General features: G+C 42.1%; 1 protein-coding gene and 1 long non-coding RNA gene across 19 annotated transcripts in view; both read right to left on the bottom strand.

The window, feature by feature from the left end:
* The window catches only part of LOC147304350 (regulating synaptic membrane exocytosis protein 2-like), a 64,057-nt gene that overhangs the window by 38,609 nt on the left and 10,152 nt on the right, over positions 1-15,296 (bottom strand). For 14 of the 18 annotated variants that reach the window (XM_086279594.1, XM_086279584.1, XM_086279592.1 and 11 more), the window contains 11 exons: positions 12,587-12,756; positions 11,322-11,502; positions 10,407-10,641; positions 9,882-10,163; positions 1,523-1,590; positions 1,285-1,404; positions 1,075-1,174; positions 844-967; positions 695-741; positions 494-582; positions 373-408 (listed from right to left, as the gene is read on the bottom strand). In XM_086279594.1, coding sequence (XP_086135720.1) covers positions 373-408; positions 494-582; positions 695-741; positions 844-967; positions 1,075-1,174; positions 1,285-1,404; positions 1,523-1,590; positions 9,882-10,163; positions 10,407-10,641; positions 11,322-11,502; positions 12,587-12,756 — 1,452 coding nt within the window. Of the gene's footprint in view, positions 1-372; positions 409-493; positions 583-694; positions 742-843; positions 968-1,074; positions 1,175-1,284; positions 1,405-1,522; positions 1,591-9,881; positions 10,164-10,406; positions 10,642-11,321; positions 11,503-12,082; positions 12,241-12,586; positions 12,757-15,296 lie in introns of those variants that run through there. The other 4 variants (XM_086279580.1, XM_086279581.1, XM_086279578.1 and 1 more) reach the window with 3 other exon arrangements.
* Positions 1,606-9,843, bottom strand: LOC147304351 (uncharacterized). Its single transcript, XR_015126809.1, has 3 exons — positions 4,034-9,843; positions 3,808-3,945; positions 1,606-3,609 (listed from the first exon to the last, which is right to left on the bottom strand). It is a non-coding gene; the product is annotated as an uncharacterized LOC147304351 (long non-coding RNA).

The following is a 15,296-nucleotide window of genomic DNA, read 5'->3' as shown; positions in this document are numbered from 1 at the left end:
GCATGAATACATATTGAAAAATAGTTATGGAACACAGCTAAAGGAGGCAAAATTCTTTGGAAGAGCAAAGGACCCTACAGACAAGAACAGTGCTAACAGAACTATACTGTAAAGTTCTCATATTTATACTACACTTTTCTACTCTTACCGACCGCTCAAAGTACTTTAACTACAAGGCACATTTTAGAACTGTCTATAGCCACATAAGCTGAATCATTTACAACAACAATGGATACCCTCAGAACCACTAAAACCAGAAACTTGGAGTACTTTGTTCTGCTTCTTCTGTGATACATTTATCTACAGCCTAAAAGACTACACTACAGAGTAAATAAAGATGAACATGCACACGCCGTCCTTTTCAATTTTTACCTGAATCCGGGGAACCAGAGGTTGCCTGTCCACAGTCTGAAAACACACATCACCATGGAAATGCTATTAACTGACTGCTGAGTGGCTGTGTTCTGATGCAGTGCATGCTGGGTAAACTTACCGAGACCTGTCCAGACAGAACACTGGGGCTCATTGGAGATGTGACAGAGATGGATGGGCCAACTTTCTGAGAGTCAAAGGAACTGGAACCTGAACATTAAATAGACCAATTCTGAGTCAGCAGGAACTTTGTCCACTATCAGATCTATGGAAGTTCTTAATGAACAGGACAGATGTAGTTTTTGTTTTTTTATAGACTCACTGGAGTTCAGCTGGACATGGGCACTCTCTACTGATCTGGAAACATCTCTGAAGAACATAGAATCAGCAACAATCTGTTACTATGATGTCCTAAGAGAAGAGAACAACCTCAGAAATATTTTCTGCCTCTCAGCTTGATCAGAGACCCACCCTATTGGTCGACACACCACCAGCTCCACCTGTGGTTCTTGTTTGGAGTCCAGGATGATGTTGTAGACCTCATTAAATGTGGCTCCTTGAAGAACCCGACCGTTCCACTCCAGAACCTGATCTCCTAAAGAAGAAAAGATAACATTGTAGAGTCCATCTAATTCAGTTTTAGCAACCTCTGACTCAGTGAACAAAGTAACTAAGACCTATCAGGAAAATCAGTGTGTTTACCTGGTCTCAGGTGACCCACAGTGTCAGCCAGACTACCTTTCTTCACCTTAGTGATGAAAGCACAGAGACGACCAGACTCTGTCATCTTTCCACCGACAACCTGCAAACACACAGCACCAAACTGTATTATCAAAAGAGGAGAATGAAGAGAAGAATAGTGAAAGAAATAGTAAAAAGAAAAGGCAGTAGAACAAAGCAGAAGAAGGCCACCTTGAGTCCCAGGAGTGCTCCTGTATCTGCAGGAACAATTCCGTCCTTCATCCTCTTGTTCAGTAGAATTCGACCAATCAGACGCTCTCCATCCTTGGAGGGTTGCCATGTGACTGGCTGCTGATGATTCACAATGGGAAACACATGGTTACTTAACAATAACAGCAACCAACAACAGTTCCGCATTCAGAACAGGGTTTGTTTGATGGATTACTGACAAGGCAGGGCGTCAACTCACCATAGACATGGGAGCAGGCTCGCCATGCCAGGAACCATGATCCCACCACTGACTACTGTCCATGTCTCCTAGCAACCAGAAGAGGTTAAAGGTGTTTTAAAACACATACACACATGTCTTTGGCTTGTAGGAGGAAGTGGGAGTATCCAGAGAGAAGCCACAAATGCACAATGTGAACCTGCAAAATCTACACAGGAAGAACTTTTGTGGGGGTCAATCTTTTGAGGATGCCAACGATCACATTGTTGAGTGAGAAGACAGATATTTGAAAGGAGTAAAAGAGGCCATCTATGTTCACTGTGAATGACCATCTTTGAACAGAGAGGATGGCTTATTACACCGTCTGCTATCTACAATGCATTCTGAGATCCTTCCCAGTCACACTGAGCCACGCCTTTCTTTACACCTTGTCTCATGTGATGAGGCACATGGTAAATGCCTCATTAACGACCCTTCTAAGGGACAACCCCGCTCTAGGGTTTAAGACCAATAACCGACGATAGATGGTATATTTGCCCAGGGGCAGACTTTTTGATGGGGAGAGCATATATTCGTGCATGGAGTGATTTGTACATTTAGAATTTATACATTTTGTTTAGAGGGAATATTTTACCTTCCTTACCTTTCTTTTCTACTTTTTGGACTATTCATTTATCTATTCATTTGAGATGCGCCAAATCTAACAAAAGACTTAAAGCTATGTTTGCTGGAAGAGACATTTTGATTTTTAACATACTTTTTGTTTAATTTTGTGTTTGTTGTTTGGTCGAGCGTGTACGACAGATAAACACTGGAATGTGTAAAAAAAGTTATAGTGGCAAAACAAAGCCAGTTTCTCTTTGTTTTCCTTCCAACCATTGTGTGGATTTTAATTAAATAAAATGTTTGGTTTTTTTCTGAACATAGGCTACTGCCTTTCTTTCTTTCTGTTATGAGTTTGAGTAAATGAATTGCAGCATTTGGGCACACTCTGAGGAGGGTGCATTTGCTCGTAGCTGGAAGACGGTGCCGTTAAAACAGTTCTATTATTTTTTCCCTTGACTGCTTCTCTTAACTTTAACCAATAGTATTAGCAAAGTTACTCTTGGGCAAATAAATAAATAAATCGCTCTTGTATAAACGATTAGCGAAAGGCTCAGCCTATCGTTGATGGTCGATAAATTTTACCAGTTGCCCAACATCACCTTGGACTCTCCACCGTTTGGTTTTAGAAATGAAGAAGCCTCTCAAATGAAACGTCTTCAAAGAACTTTAGGTCCAGTTGAGGTTTTTTCCAAGCTCCTTAGACTCCTCATGACCTGCATGTAACCTACACAGACATCCTCTATGTACATTAACACCAACATGAAAATTGCTGAATAACGTTATCAATCAGCTGCTCAACAAGCTGAGGTTTTTGGCACCAATTATGGATCATCAACAGGAAGAATAGGAAGAACAGTTAACCTGCTGTAACCACACTTACTTACACGTCAATTCTCGGTTCTGGATGAGCAGAACAAAATGATGCGGCTGTAAACAGCCCATCCCTCAAAATAATCAAAATTTGATTTAAACTGTTAAAGCAGCAACTCTTCACATTAAGCAGAGCTGGTTTTAAGCAAACCAGGATGTCAATCATGTAGCAGCTCACCTGGTTCACCATCCATCACAATTCACAGATTTTGTCTGTGAAAAGAAAAATATGACCTTGAGTCATTATGGCCATTGGCCATTATGTGACCATAAGAAGTTTCACTAAAATCTGAACAATCCTCTAGGAGCACAATCGATTCTTGTGAATTATGGATGCACGGACTCTTCATTAGTCGTTAAAACAGAGGCACTAAAAATGACTGGTTAATAAACCTGAACAAATTCAACAATGGATAGATAAAAAATTAATTTAGTTTCAAACATCACCAGCATTGTTTTGAAAAGAATCCTTTGCAAAATGAACCCATGGACCTGAGCACAGAATGGATTTCCTCCTTTGTGCTGTATGAGGCTCCTTCTGCTTTTATTTCAATCTTCAGCAGTGAAATGCAGCTGCATCATCTTCACATTTGCTCTCTGAATGTTCCTCCTGGTCTTCATGTGAAGCTGTGCTGCATATGTGGACAAACATGCTATAGTCTGAATGCCTGAAGATACTTGACAAAACTAATCAGAACAGCCAAATCAGAACAGTAACACCAGATCACTGAAACGTCATATTTATCTCCAACAAAATGTCAAAACATGTTGATGTGTGTACTTGTAATCATAGTTCTCCAAGTTACATAGCTTTCAAATGCTTCACTCACAGGTCCGCCTGCACGCCATGAAGGACAAGGAGGAGGCTTCAGGTGAGCAAGAGGAAGATGAGAAAGAACCTGTAATCCATTTAGCAGCCTCTCCTCCTCCTCACTAGGTTTCTGTGTGCTGTTTGTCCCGAGCACTGCCTGCAGGTTGCAGAGCAGTTCATTCCTGTCAGTAATGAGATTATTGGAGTCCAATTGTCAAGTGCATGTTTGTGCCTTCAGTACTTACAGTTAGTTTGGAGAAGACCCGAAGTTGATAGAGGGGATCAACTTTGGGGGACTACTGCTACATTAACCCCGCCCCCTTTCCCCCACCTTTCCACCAGATTAGAGTTGCTGAAACAGATGCCCAAAAATCCAGAAATTTTGCAGGTAATCACCAGAAGTCTAGCTCAGCAGCATAAACAGTCTGCTGGTTAAGGACCCCGCTGTATTGTGTGGTCACACACGAGCAGGTTAGTCTAGCGTGGCGTTCTCTCCTGCAGTCTGAGCTTCTATTCTTACATCTCTGCAGTGACTCTTGATAATCCAGACTCTCCTCTTTTAATCCTATTGAAGTAGAGCAAAGAAGGTGATTTGGAGGTCCGACAGCACTAGAGCGGCAGTCTCATGCGCTCTAATCTGGATCAGATTGTCAAACGATGTCTCCAGGATCTTTCAGAGTTCTCCAGGAATGGAACCATCAATTTTGGTGGCGAATGTGCTGGTTTTTGTTTTGGTCTAGGTGTTCTCAGAGTGACGGTAGCAGAGATTCTGTGCTACTTAGTCTCTTCAAGATTTAAGGGGAGGAGCCAAAAGTCATATGAGCGAATCAGAGCTCATGATCTCTGACCAGGTGATTTGTGGCCCAGTAACATAAATGCAACAGATTAACTCGTCAGCATGATGTCTGATTTCCTGAGAGGGGCCATCACTTTTCACTACAGCACAGGTCAGAGTCACAGGAGCTTTAATAACAGAGAGCAACCCCTTCTGGACCTCTTTAGAGCCAGAACACATGACAGACCCTAAAAAGTACAATTTAACCAATATAATAATATAATGACCAAATCACAGAGAACCCTTCAAAGGTACAGAAATTATATCATTGTTATTCCATCCTCAAAACTTTCTAGAGCAGGGGTCGGCAACCCTAGGCACGCGTGCCACAGTTGGCACGCGAAGGGTTAACTGATGGCACAACCATAGCTGGACTGGCCATCGGGCATACCGGGCATTTGCTCGATGGGCCAATGATTTTTTTTTTTGTAACGGTATAAACAATGAAAGGTGGTGGATTGGACAGATGCTGGCCGGTGTGTAAAAATAACTCAGTTGTTTGGTGGTGGCTATGGTGGAGCTTCCACAGATTCAGTAAAATTAACAAGTGGTGGAGGCCAGTAGGTGGATGAGGGAAGGGGAGGCAGGAGGAGCAGAGACCCGAGGCGGCTGCCGGTCCGAGTGTCAGGTGAACTGAACTTCAGGTAAGAAGTTATGACCTGCAGTCTATCTGGGTCAGATATAAACCAAGTTTAGGTGGAGTTTATTTTCGTTGTGCTGACTTTTTACAGTCAGTTACAATAACTAGCTAGCATGACGGAGTTTCTATACAGCTGGGTCGGTGCTATGATGTTACTGATAGTGAACTTTATTTTATTCATAAGATTAGTTAGTAGAGTTGCCAACCGTCCCGTAAAAAGACGGAATCGTCCCGCATTCAGAGAAATTATTACGTGTTTCGTGTTGAGCTGAGAAGGGACGCAGTTTGTCTAGGATGGAAAAAGACACAAAGGTGGAGTTATTCTGTCTTTACGCTGCACAGCTGCCTCTTCTTCTCTCATTCTCTCCCCCTCCCTCTCCTGTTGCTACTTTAATCATGAAACTGATCAATGATCAGCTGATCGGCTTTTCTCTCTTGTTTGTTTATTGCCCACTTTATGCCAGAAAGCGGAAACCAGCGGATGTCGCGCTAAACAACAGCAGCACGTTTAAGCTTGATCAGATGTTGTTAGAATTTATTTAATATCAATTTCTACTATCAGCTGAGGTTTGCTGGAGCCACAGCTGTAAAACCTGCTGGTCATGATATCGGTTTGTATATCTGGTGAGAGGGAAACATGAAGATGAAACTAGGAGATGTCCTTACTGAATCATCAGAGCTGAACAGTGATGGAGAAACAGGTTTACCTTTTAGGTGACATGAATGGGTTGAAGGGAAGTTATGAACTGTTTCTGAGAGACAAATAACACCAATATCATTTTCTAAGTAGCTGACAGCTGGTAACTGTGCAGGGGTGGATCTAGCAAAGTTTTGCCAGGGGGGCCAGGTAGGGCATTAACAGGGAGAGGGGGGCACAAAGAAATACTTTCTTATTCTCATTTAAAATGTCTGGCTGTTATTAAATAATTATCTGAAGCTTACAACCAAAGTTTTTATCTGACGTAAAATGTATAGAAATCATACATATACCAACAAGACTGTACATCACTGTCACAACAGCGTTTGTTTTCATTCAAAGGCTTTATGGCTTTAATACCTGGTGGGCCGGTCTTTAGTCAAAATGCCCGGGCTGGGTTTTTTTTTGTCCCAGTCCAGCCCTGTGCACGACACGCAGTGAATTAATCTGAGAAGGTGCATCAAAAAAATAAATGGCTGCACCAGCGGTGCACATCGCAAATCAGCTTGCATAGACACATTAGTTGTGTCTCTTCTTAATGACGGTATCTTAGCTAACAACCCAAACTACCAGATTCAACTTGTAATTGGCTAAAAATAACTTAGCCTACTGGTGAGAGGGACATTGTTAGCTTTCCACATTCCAACACTTCAAAAGCTTCAGGAGCTTTCCGCTCAGCACAGCATCAGCACCACAGAGATACACGGATACATCCGTAGACTCGAGACAATGCATTTTTGGGACTTTCAGGTTTATGAATGGTTTATGACCAATGTTTTATTTTCTGAACAAACCAGAAATCTATAATGAGCAGCTAGATTTGTCTCGCATTAACTGGCATTAACTGGCTCAGTTAATGCCAGTTAATGCAACAAACAGCTGGAATCCATAGCTGTGTGTTCATGGAGCTGCATTTTCACCTGCTGGACATCACTACCTGACAAGTTTAACTGTCTTGAACATTGCAGAGGCCTTATTGACAGTATTTTGCTCTACATATCTGTGTGAGCAGATTTTCTCTCACATGAGTGTCCTCAGGTAGCCGTCTGAATGCTGGACACTCTGAGACCTGTGTCTCTGAGTGGGAGACCAGAGATCATATTAACATGTGTATCTCTGTATTAACAGACATGCCATATTGGCCCAGTTTATTTTTCTTATCAGTGTTGTGAGGAGACCATAAATAGCATTTGTATTTTCTGTTGTACAGTTCATTTGCTATTATGGATAAAAAGTGTCTTCACACATTCATTCCTTTCTTTCTACTTGGGATTAGGGATATCTGGTGACATCTGCATCCAACTGACAGGGAGTACTCTTTTTTCTCTAACATCCATCACACCTTTCCCCAAATATTTCTAGCCTTTTAGTTTGGGATTCAATGAAGGCCTATCTCCGAGGACAGATTATTTCATACACAGCTAATATGAAGAGGGTAAACTTAAAAGAAGGGCAAGAATTAGCCGATAAAACAAAAGACTTAGTCCATCACTATGCACACAATAAGGACTCTGAGATCTTCAAGAAACGTACTGAACTCCAAACCAAATTTGAACTTCTTTCAACTCATGCTGTGGAGAGGCAACTATTAAAGAGTAGGAGTACATTTTTTTGTGCATGGAGAGAAATCAGGCAAACTCCTAGCTGACCAAATAATGGGTGTAAAGCCACGTCAGTGTATAACTGCCATTAACTCAGATGACGTGCTCGTTACTGATCATGCCAAAATCAATGACACATTCAGGGAATATTATATGAAGCTTTATTCCTCTGAATCTCCCACCAACCACTCACTAATCACAAATTTTCTTAAAAGCTTGGACTTTCCTGACCCACAGAGAGATCTTGGATGCGCCATTTTCCAAAGAAGAGATTAGCGCTGCAATTTTCTCTCTACAGTCAGGGAAGTCCCCTGGCCCAGACGGCTTTTTGGTAGAATTTTTCAAATCATTTGCCCCACAGCTCGTACCTCTACTCCACTCGGTTCTATCTGAAGCATTCACACAGGGCAAACTGTGCGTCATACAGGCCAATTTCGCTTTTGATGTGGACTTTAAGATCCGAGCTAAAGCGCTGGCCCACAGGTTGGAAAGGGTCCTGCCAGCAGTCATATCTGAAGATCAGTCTGGCTTTGTTAAAGGGCGCCACCCCTTTTTCAACATCCGACGCCTTCTTAATATCCTGCACACGCCGTCCAAGGACACTCCAGAATGTGTTCTTTCCCTTGATGCGGAAAAAGCATTTGACCGTGTAGAATGGAACTATCTATTTGCTGTGCTGGAAAGATTTGGGTTGGGTCCCAACTTCATCTCATGGATCAAGTACCTATACTTGTCCCCTGTTGCGTCTGTTTGCACTAATAGCCAGAAATAAAAACCATTCTAACTTAAACGAGGCACACGTCAGGATTGCCCCCTTAGCCAGTTGTTATTTGATCTAGCTATTGAACCCTTAGCAATGTTTTTTCGAAGCAGTAAACTTGTCCAGAGTATACAAAGAGGTCAAACTGAACACAAAGTCTCTCTCTATGCTGACGATTTATTGCTTTTTATTTCAAATCCAAATACTTCCCTACCGTCTATATTGTCACTACTCACGTGTTTCAGTCAAGTCTCTGGTTATAAATTAAATCTGTCCAAGAGCAAACTTTGTCTACTAAATGAAGAAGCGTTTCCAATAGGTTTGTTGGGTTTCCCCATCAAAGAGCAGTTCACCTACCTGGGTATTACAATTACAAGAAAGTATAAACAACTTCTTAAAGCCAACATTTTTACACTATTGAAGAATGTCAAACAAAGCCTTCAACAGTGGTCACCCCTGAACACAACTCTGGTCGGATGAATTAATTCAATTAAAATTAATATCCTTCCTAAATTCTCATACTTATCTTTACCAGTCTTCATCCCCAAGTCTTTCTTTATAACTCTAGATTCTATAATCTCCTCTTATATTTGGAAGGGTAAACGATCTCGAGTAGCTAAGATGCATTTACAGAAACCTAAGATTGAAGGGGGTCTGGCACTCCCCAACTTCCGCTTTTACTATTGGGCTGCCAATATTCGGTCCCTGACCTACTGGTTACAGTCTGGGGAGGGTGTGGGCCCCACCAGCTGGCTGGCAATGGAATTAGACTCAACTCAGGGTATTTCTCTTGCCTCCTTTCTGGGTTCTTCTCTTTCTTTATCCATTGACAACTTTACATCTAATCCGATAATTCGGCACTCCCTCAGGGTGTGGGCACAGTTAAGGAGACATTTCAATCTTAATAATTTTTCACTTCAAAGCCCCATCCTTTCAAACCACCTATTCCTCCCCCCAACTTTGGACAACTTGTTCCAGGTCTGGTTTAGAGCAGGTATTATTTTCTTTAAAGATCTCTTTATATATAATAAACTAGCATCATTTGATCAGCTGGCAGGAAAATACAGTCCTCCCAAAACTCACTTTTTTAGATACTTACAACTCAGAAATTTTTTGCAATCCCACCTCTCCAATTTTCCAGAAGCTCCAGCTGCTAATTTACTGGACAAGCTCCTTAATTTGCAACTATCAGGCAAAGCTGTAATGTAGCTGTAGTGGTGGTATAGCTAACTTCTGTGTGGTTTTTTCCCTCTTTTAGTTTTTTTTTTCTTTTTTCACGTCGAGAGGAAAACAATGTTCCAACATGAGAAGTTCTGTTTAGTATTCATTGTAAACAGCTTGTGTTTTCCGTCTTCTTTTTTTCTTTGTAAACTATATCCACAAATACTCAATAAAAATATTTTGAATAAAAAAAATAACCACTTGATCACGGGTCAGAGAATACACTTTTCTCTCTCGTGACCAGTGGCTGTATCATATCCAGCGCGACAAACAACTCTCAAGCAATGTGCACACATGTAAGAAAAATGATTGACTGGCTGTTAGCATGTAGCCACTTACTGTCAGGCTCATCAGGGCTAGTGTACTCAGGTGTGGTAACAAGATCCTCCTCTGAGCTGCTAAAGCTGCCAATCACGTGCATCTTCCCTACATGCCGACTCCTCTGTGCTACATTCTCAGTGGCTGGCTTCCTCTTCAGGGTTGAGCTTGGGTCCAGTAGTTGTTGTGATAATGGGCTGTGACGGGAATATGTTGGGCTTATGTGAGTGGTTGCACGGTCCACAGAGTATGACCTCTGACCTCCAGATTTGACCAATCCCAGAGGCAGATTCTGACGAAGAGCTGAGAATGAAACGAGTAAAACCGATCACAGCCTGCTAATAAATGGTAAATGGCCTGCATTTGTATAGCGCTTTACTTAGTCCCTAAGGACCCCAAAGCGCTTTACACTACATTCAGTCATTCACCCATTCACACACACATTCACACACTGGTGATAGCAAGCTACATTGTAGCCACAGCTGCCCTGGGGCGCACTGACAGAGACAAAATAAGATGTGAGTAGATGGGCGGACATGCCCTTACCTGAATGCCTCATGGTCAGGTGGTCAGGCTCTGGGGTTGCCAGGGAAACATCACTGTGGCGGCGCTGGTGGCGGACCCTGCCTACCTGAGCTAACATCCTCATGGTTTCTTCACTTGGTTGTGTCTTCACTGGGTATCGGGCAAGGTTTGGGTCACTACGGTACCGTGCCTGAAACTCCACTTCCTGTTGTCGCCGCAGCTCAAGCTCATCCTGACGTTGGTCTAGAGGGTGATCCTGAGCCAGGAGGTGAGAAAGGTGAACATTATCATCATCATCATCAGTTTGGTAAGCCCTGAAGCCTGCTATGTTTATCACAGCTCAACTGTCATTCATAGCACGACTTAACCATCAATAAATGAAATTAATTAAATCATTAAGAAAAAACTATTAAACTAGTGAAAAATAGTTAAAACATTTAATTAATTGCTTTTGGCAAACAGAATGGTTCTTTTATAGCACGTTGTGTACTCGGGGAGTGCAGAAAAATGCTATATGACAACCAGTCCATGTAACAAAGACAATCGTATGAATGAATTTAATGAATGGGTGTCAGTGGCATGTTGTATAAAGTCCTCAAACAGAATGAAAAGCGCTATATGCCTCAACATGCCTCATTCTCCCATTCATAGAAGCACTTTTTTAATACTATGCAGTGCTTTCTATCTAATATTCACACACATTCACACTCTGATGGATGCACTGGAGAGCAACTTTCCCAAAAGTTATTTGGAACGCAGTTCAACCTTTACACTAGCAGACCTGGTCAACCACCTGTGCAACAACTACTCCATTTTCTTTGTTGCATTTCATCTTTCATTTCTAAAGAAAATAAATTATTAAACAGCTTCCCGCATCAGATCAAATAATTTACAAGAAATGTGAGCAAATAAATGAATTTCACCTGTCAGACTCACCTGTGAGTACCAGCGACCTCGCCCATCTCTTATTGGTTGCCTGTGTGCCTGTAGCTCTTCCTCTCCGTAACCATGACAGTAGTGTGGCGATCGAGAACGGTTGTTCACAGCAAGGTCCGATGGTGAGCTAGGCATCCTGCTCCTCCTGCCATTATAGTACAATCCCGAGGGGCTCTGCCTCCTGTCAGTCACAGAGTGTGATCCAGTGAGAGTGGAGGAGGAGCAGATTGTCAGCCAGCTGATACATATATACCCACACTCTACACAGAACCAAAGCTTCAAGAACTGAGGAGTCTATTGTTAATAGTATTACTACTAGTAGCAGTATATGAAGTTCTTCCTGTTCAGACTTCCTTTTTATCGACCTGTTTCAAGGCTTTTTCACCTGTACTGTCAACTTTTTTAAAAGGTCTTCACTGTAATAATAAACTCATTGTTTAAGGAAAACTACATTTTGACTCCTGTTCTATGTTTACGGCCATAAAATCTCAACTCTGTCTGAGTTAAATTCTGTTACCAAAACCAGAACCAGCAGCAGACATCGATGCAGCATAGAAACATTTAAACTTTTCTCCAGCAGCTCCAGACAACATGCAGTGTTCACAAGCATCAAAATATCAAAGCACTGGTTAAACCTACTAACGGTGAAAGTGAATCCGATTTCTGATCAACAAAGTTTGAGTCTGTATCAACAGACATAAACAGACAACAACAGCATAAACAGACAACAACAGCATAAAGAAGCTGAGATGTGTACTTACATGCAGTCAGTCTGAGTGCAACCACATACACATTTAATTAAAGTTTTTACAGCTCTCCTAGGAATTTTGAAGCTTCATATTGACCAACACCTTGACACGCTCAGCAAGTTTATGACTGACATGGATCACACCGGAAGGCCCTCCCCCTCTCCAATCCCAGCAATACAGGAAATGACATCACTGCTGTTAGCCTGCATGCTGTATTTAGCACCAGCAGTAATCCTCTGCAAGGTACCAGATTATTAATCTGTTAATTTGATTACAGGATGTGTGTGTGTGTGTGTGTGTGTGTGTGTGTGTGTGTGTGTGTGTGTGTGTGTGTGTGTGAGAGAGAGAGAGAGAGAGAGAGAGAGAGAGAGAGAGATGGAGGTCACTCTCTAATTAAAAACAATCTCACTAATTAAAAGTTTAAATTTAAATGAGAAGCATGCAGGCACAGCTGACAGTTAAATGGCCTCAGGAACAAAAAAATGATAAATAATATAAACAATGAATAATACCCACCATTCTGCTGCACCATTACTCAAGGGCCCCGTGGCACCCAGTGGCCCATGTGTAGGTGGGTGGGGAGCCCTGTGTAAGCTGTAATTGATGGATAGCATTTCAGGGGAAAAGTCCCCTGACCGAGTGAGAAACTCCTGCTGCTTCCTGCACACATTGCACACCCACATCACCTGAAACACACACACCGAGTTTGTTTACTATAAACGCATGTAAGAGGCTGCTGTTGCCTGATTGGCTGGTTTTCCTCCTGATGTGATAGTTGGCATGCTTTACAGATCATGTGGTGTCTCCTGAGTTCCAAACAACCAAAGATGCACAACTTCACATATTTTCCAGAGATGATGCAATTATGTCATTAGTGGATGTTGATAAATGAGTTGCTTTTATTGAAAATGAACTTCTAGTCTTTCAGTTTAATACATTCTGTTAAATTTCCTGTAAGTTTATCTTTTTACACAACTTACATATTGAGAAAAACGGATAGGTTTTCTCTGTACTTAGATTTTCCTGCCATGGTAAATCCTGGGCCCTATTTCAGGAAGCCGGTTTAGTGGAAAAACTGAGTAAGTATACCCTGAGTTAACGAAAACTGGTTTTTCGGTTTCACAAAGCGAGTTCAGCTGAAGCCTGAGTGAGTCACTATGACGACACACGCCGTGAAGCTAACCTGCCCCCTAGCAGGTTTACTACAACTAACCCTGACTGTCTCCGCCCCTTTGTCGGAAACCTGACAGTAGGAAGTGTCGGACATGGCGTGCTCCTTCCTTGAAGAGCCAGTAGATCGTGAAGCCCAAATTCTCCGCAGAGCTCTCCGCCGGGAGAGAGTGATCAGAGCGCGTTTGGACATCTTATCATTTCCTGATGATTTCCTGTGCGAATGTTACCGTTTTTCAGCACAATCTATAATTTATTTTAATAACATCCTCAGGCCATATATTACGCATGTGACACATCGCGGACATGCTCTCAGTTCTGTACATATTATTTGTATTGCACTTCGGTTTTTTGCAAACGGGAGCTTTCTGTATAATATTGGTGACGCTGAGCACGTTTCCAAGGCTACCGTCTGTCGGGCAGTCAGGAATGTTACAGTTGCACTGAAACGTCTCCTGCACTCGTTTGTGGTGTTCCCCGGTCATAGACCCACAAGATTTATCAAAGAGGGATGCCACAAAATTGCAGGTATCAGGGTGACCAAAACGTAATGTATGATGTGGTGATACTTGGACTACTACTTAAATTTTACATTTATTTTCAGGGTTCCCAGGCGTGATTGGCTGTATAGATGGTACTCACATTCCAATCATTGCTCCTTCAGTAAATGAAGGAGACTATGTGAACAGGAAGTCTTTCCACAGCATCAATGTACAGGTACATAGTTCCCTGTAGCATTTCAAACTAACAAATTATTTCATTATAGTAATGGATGCTAATTCGTGTTCTCTGCACTGTGAAGATCATATGTGATGCTGCCAACATTATCACAAATGTGGAAGCCAAGTGGCCAGGCTCTGTCCATGACTCACAAATATTCCGTGAATGTACACTGAGCACAAAATTTGGACATGGTGAGTTGAGAATACTTTAAAATATATAAAGACCAATTGCTTCAGGGACATTTGAACTGAAGTGTATCCTTCTGTCTTAGGAGAGTTCACTGGCTACTTGCTTGGTGATAGGGGGTATCCATGTTTACCCTATTTGCTCACCCCTTACCCTGACCCTGAACCGGGCCCACAGCAGCGATATAATCTGGCTAATTGCAGGACAAGAGCCAGAATTGAAATGACTATCGGAATGCTTAAGGCCCGGTTCCAGTGCCTGCAAAGACTCAGGGTCACCCCAGAAAGAGCATGTGACATTATTGTGGCATGTGTGATTCTTCACAACATTGCCACAATTAGAGGAGAACACTGTCCTTCTGAACCAGACATCAGCAGTGATCCAAACCATGAACATCCTGACCCTCCCACGGACATACAAGATGGAAGCGCAGTCAGAGACACCATATGTCACAATCATTTCTTTTGACCCATCACCTCAACATGTTGAAAGAAGAATAAACAGATTTTTTGTTCAACTGGCTTTATTGGTCGCCTGTATTTCCTGTACACAAAGTATTAAAAGATGTAAACCTCATAAAGTGTCTCTGTTGCTTCCTCCTCCGTAACAGCTGTCAATGTTTCTTCATTATTTTCCTGTAGTAAAGAAATAAACAACATTGCTGTTCTACTGTAAACTCATCTAATCTGTGGAGTATTACTCACAACTGCATGTTGGTCTGGCTCAACAGGAGGCTGCACCAGATGCAGTACACCATCACCATCAACTGATAGAATATGAGGTTTATACAGGTCACTTAAACTTACAAGGGACCAAATGGCAATTAACAAACATACCAAGCACCTTACACTTCATTGTCATTATGCTCTCAAAGACAACCAAGACTGAGGGAAGGCAAAATCAGTCGGAAAATTACTTCACTACAAAATAATTCATTATGGTAAAGAGTTTATCAGATGAATGAGTAGCACTGCAAAGGTGACTGTGAAGAAAGGATGTATACACATCATGTATTATTTTGAATTTACCCCTTATGTCGGCACTTGTGTCTTGCGGGGTTATTGACTCAGAGGATGTCCCCGCAGAGATGCCTTCGGCCACAGGGCGCCCACTGTTTTGGCTGAGGGCCAACTGCTCAGCCTCTGTG

This window comes from Aulonocara sp. 'chitande type north' Nkhata Bay, linkage group LG22 (assembly GCF_057382095.1).
Source record: "Aulonocara sp. 'chitande type north' Nkhata Bay isolate Kocher_YH1m ecotype deep benthic linkage group LG22, A_spYH_male_GT1.1, whole genome shotgun sequence".
Lineage (NCBI taxonomy): Eukaryota > Metazoa > Chordata > Actinopteri > Cichliformes > Cichlidae > Aulonocara > Aulonocara sp. 'chitande type north' Nkhata Bay.
The sequence above is the reverse complement of the archived record's forward strand: the minus strand, read 5'-3'. Positions and strand labels throughout refer to the sequence as shown.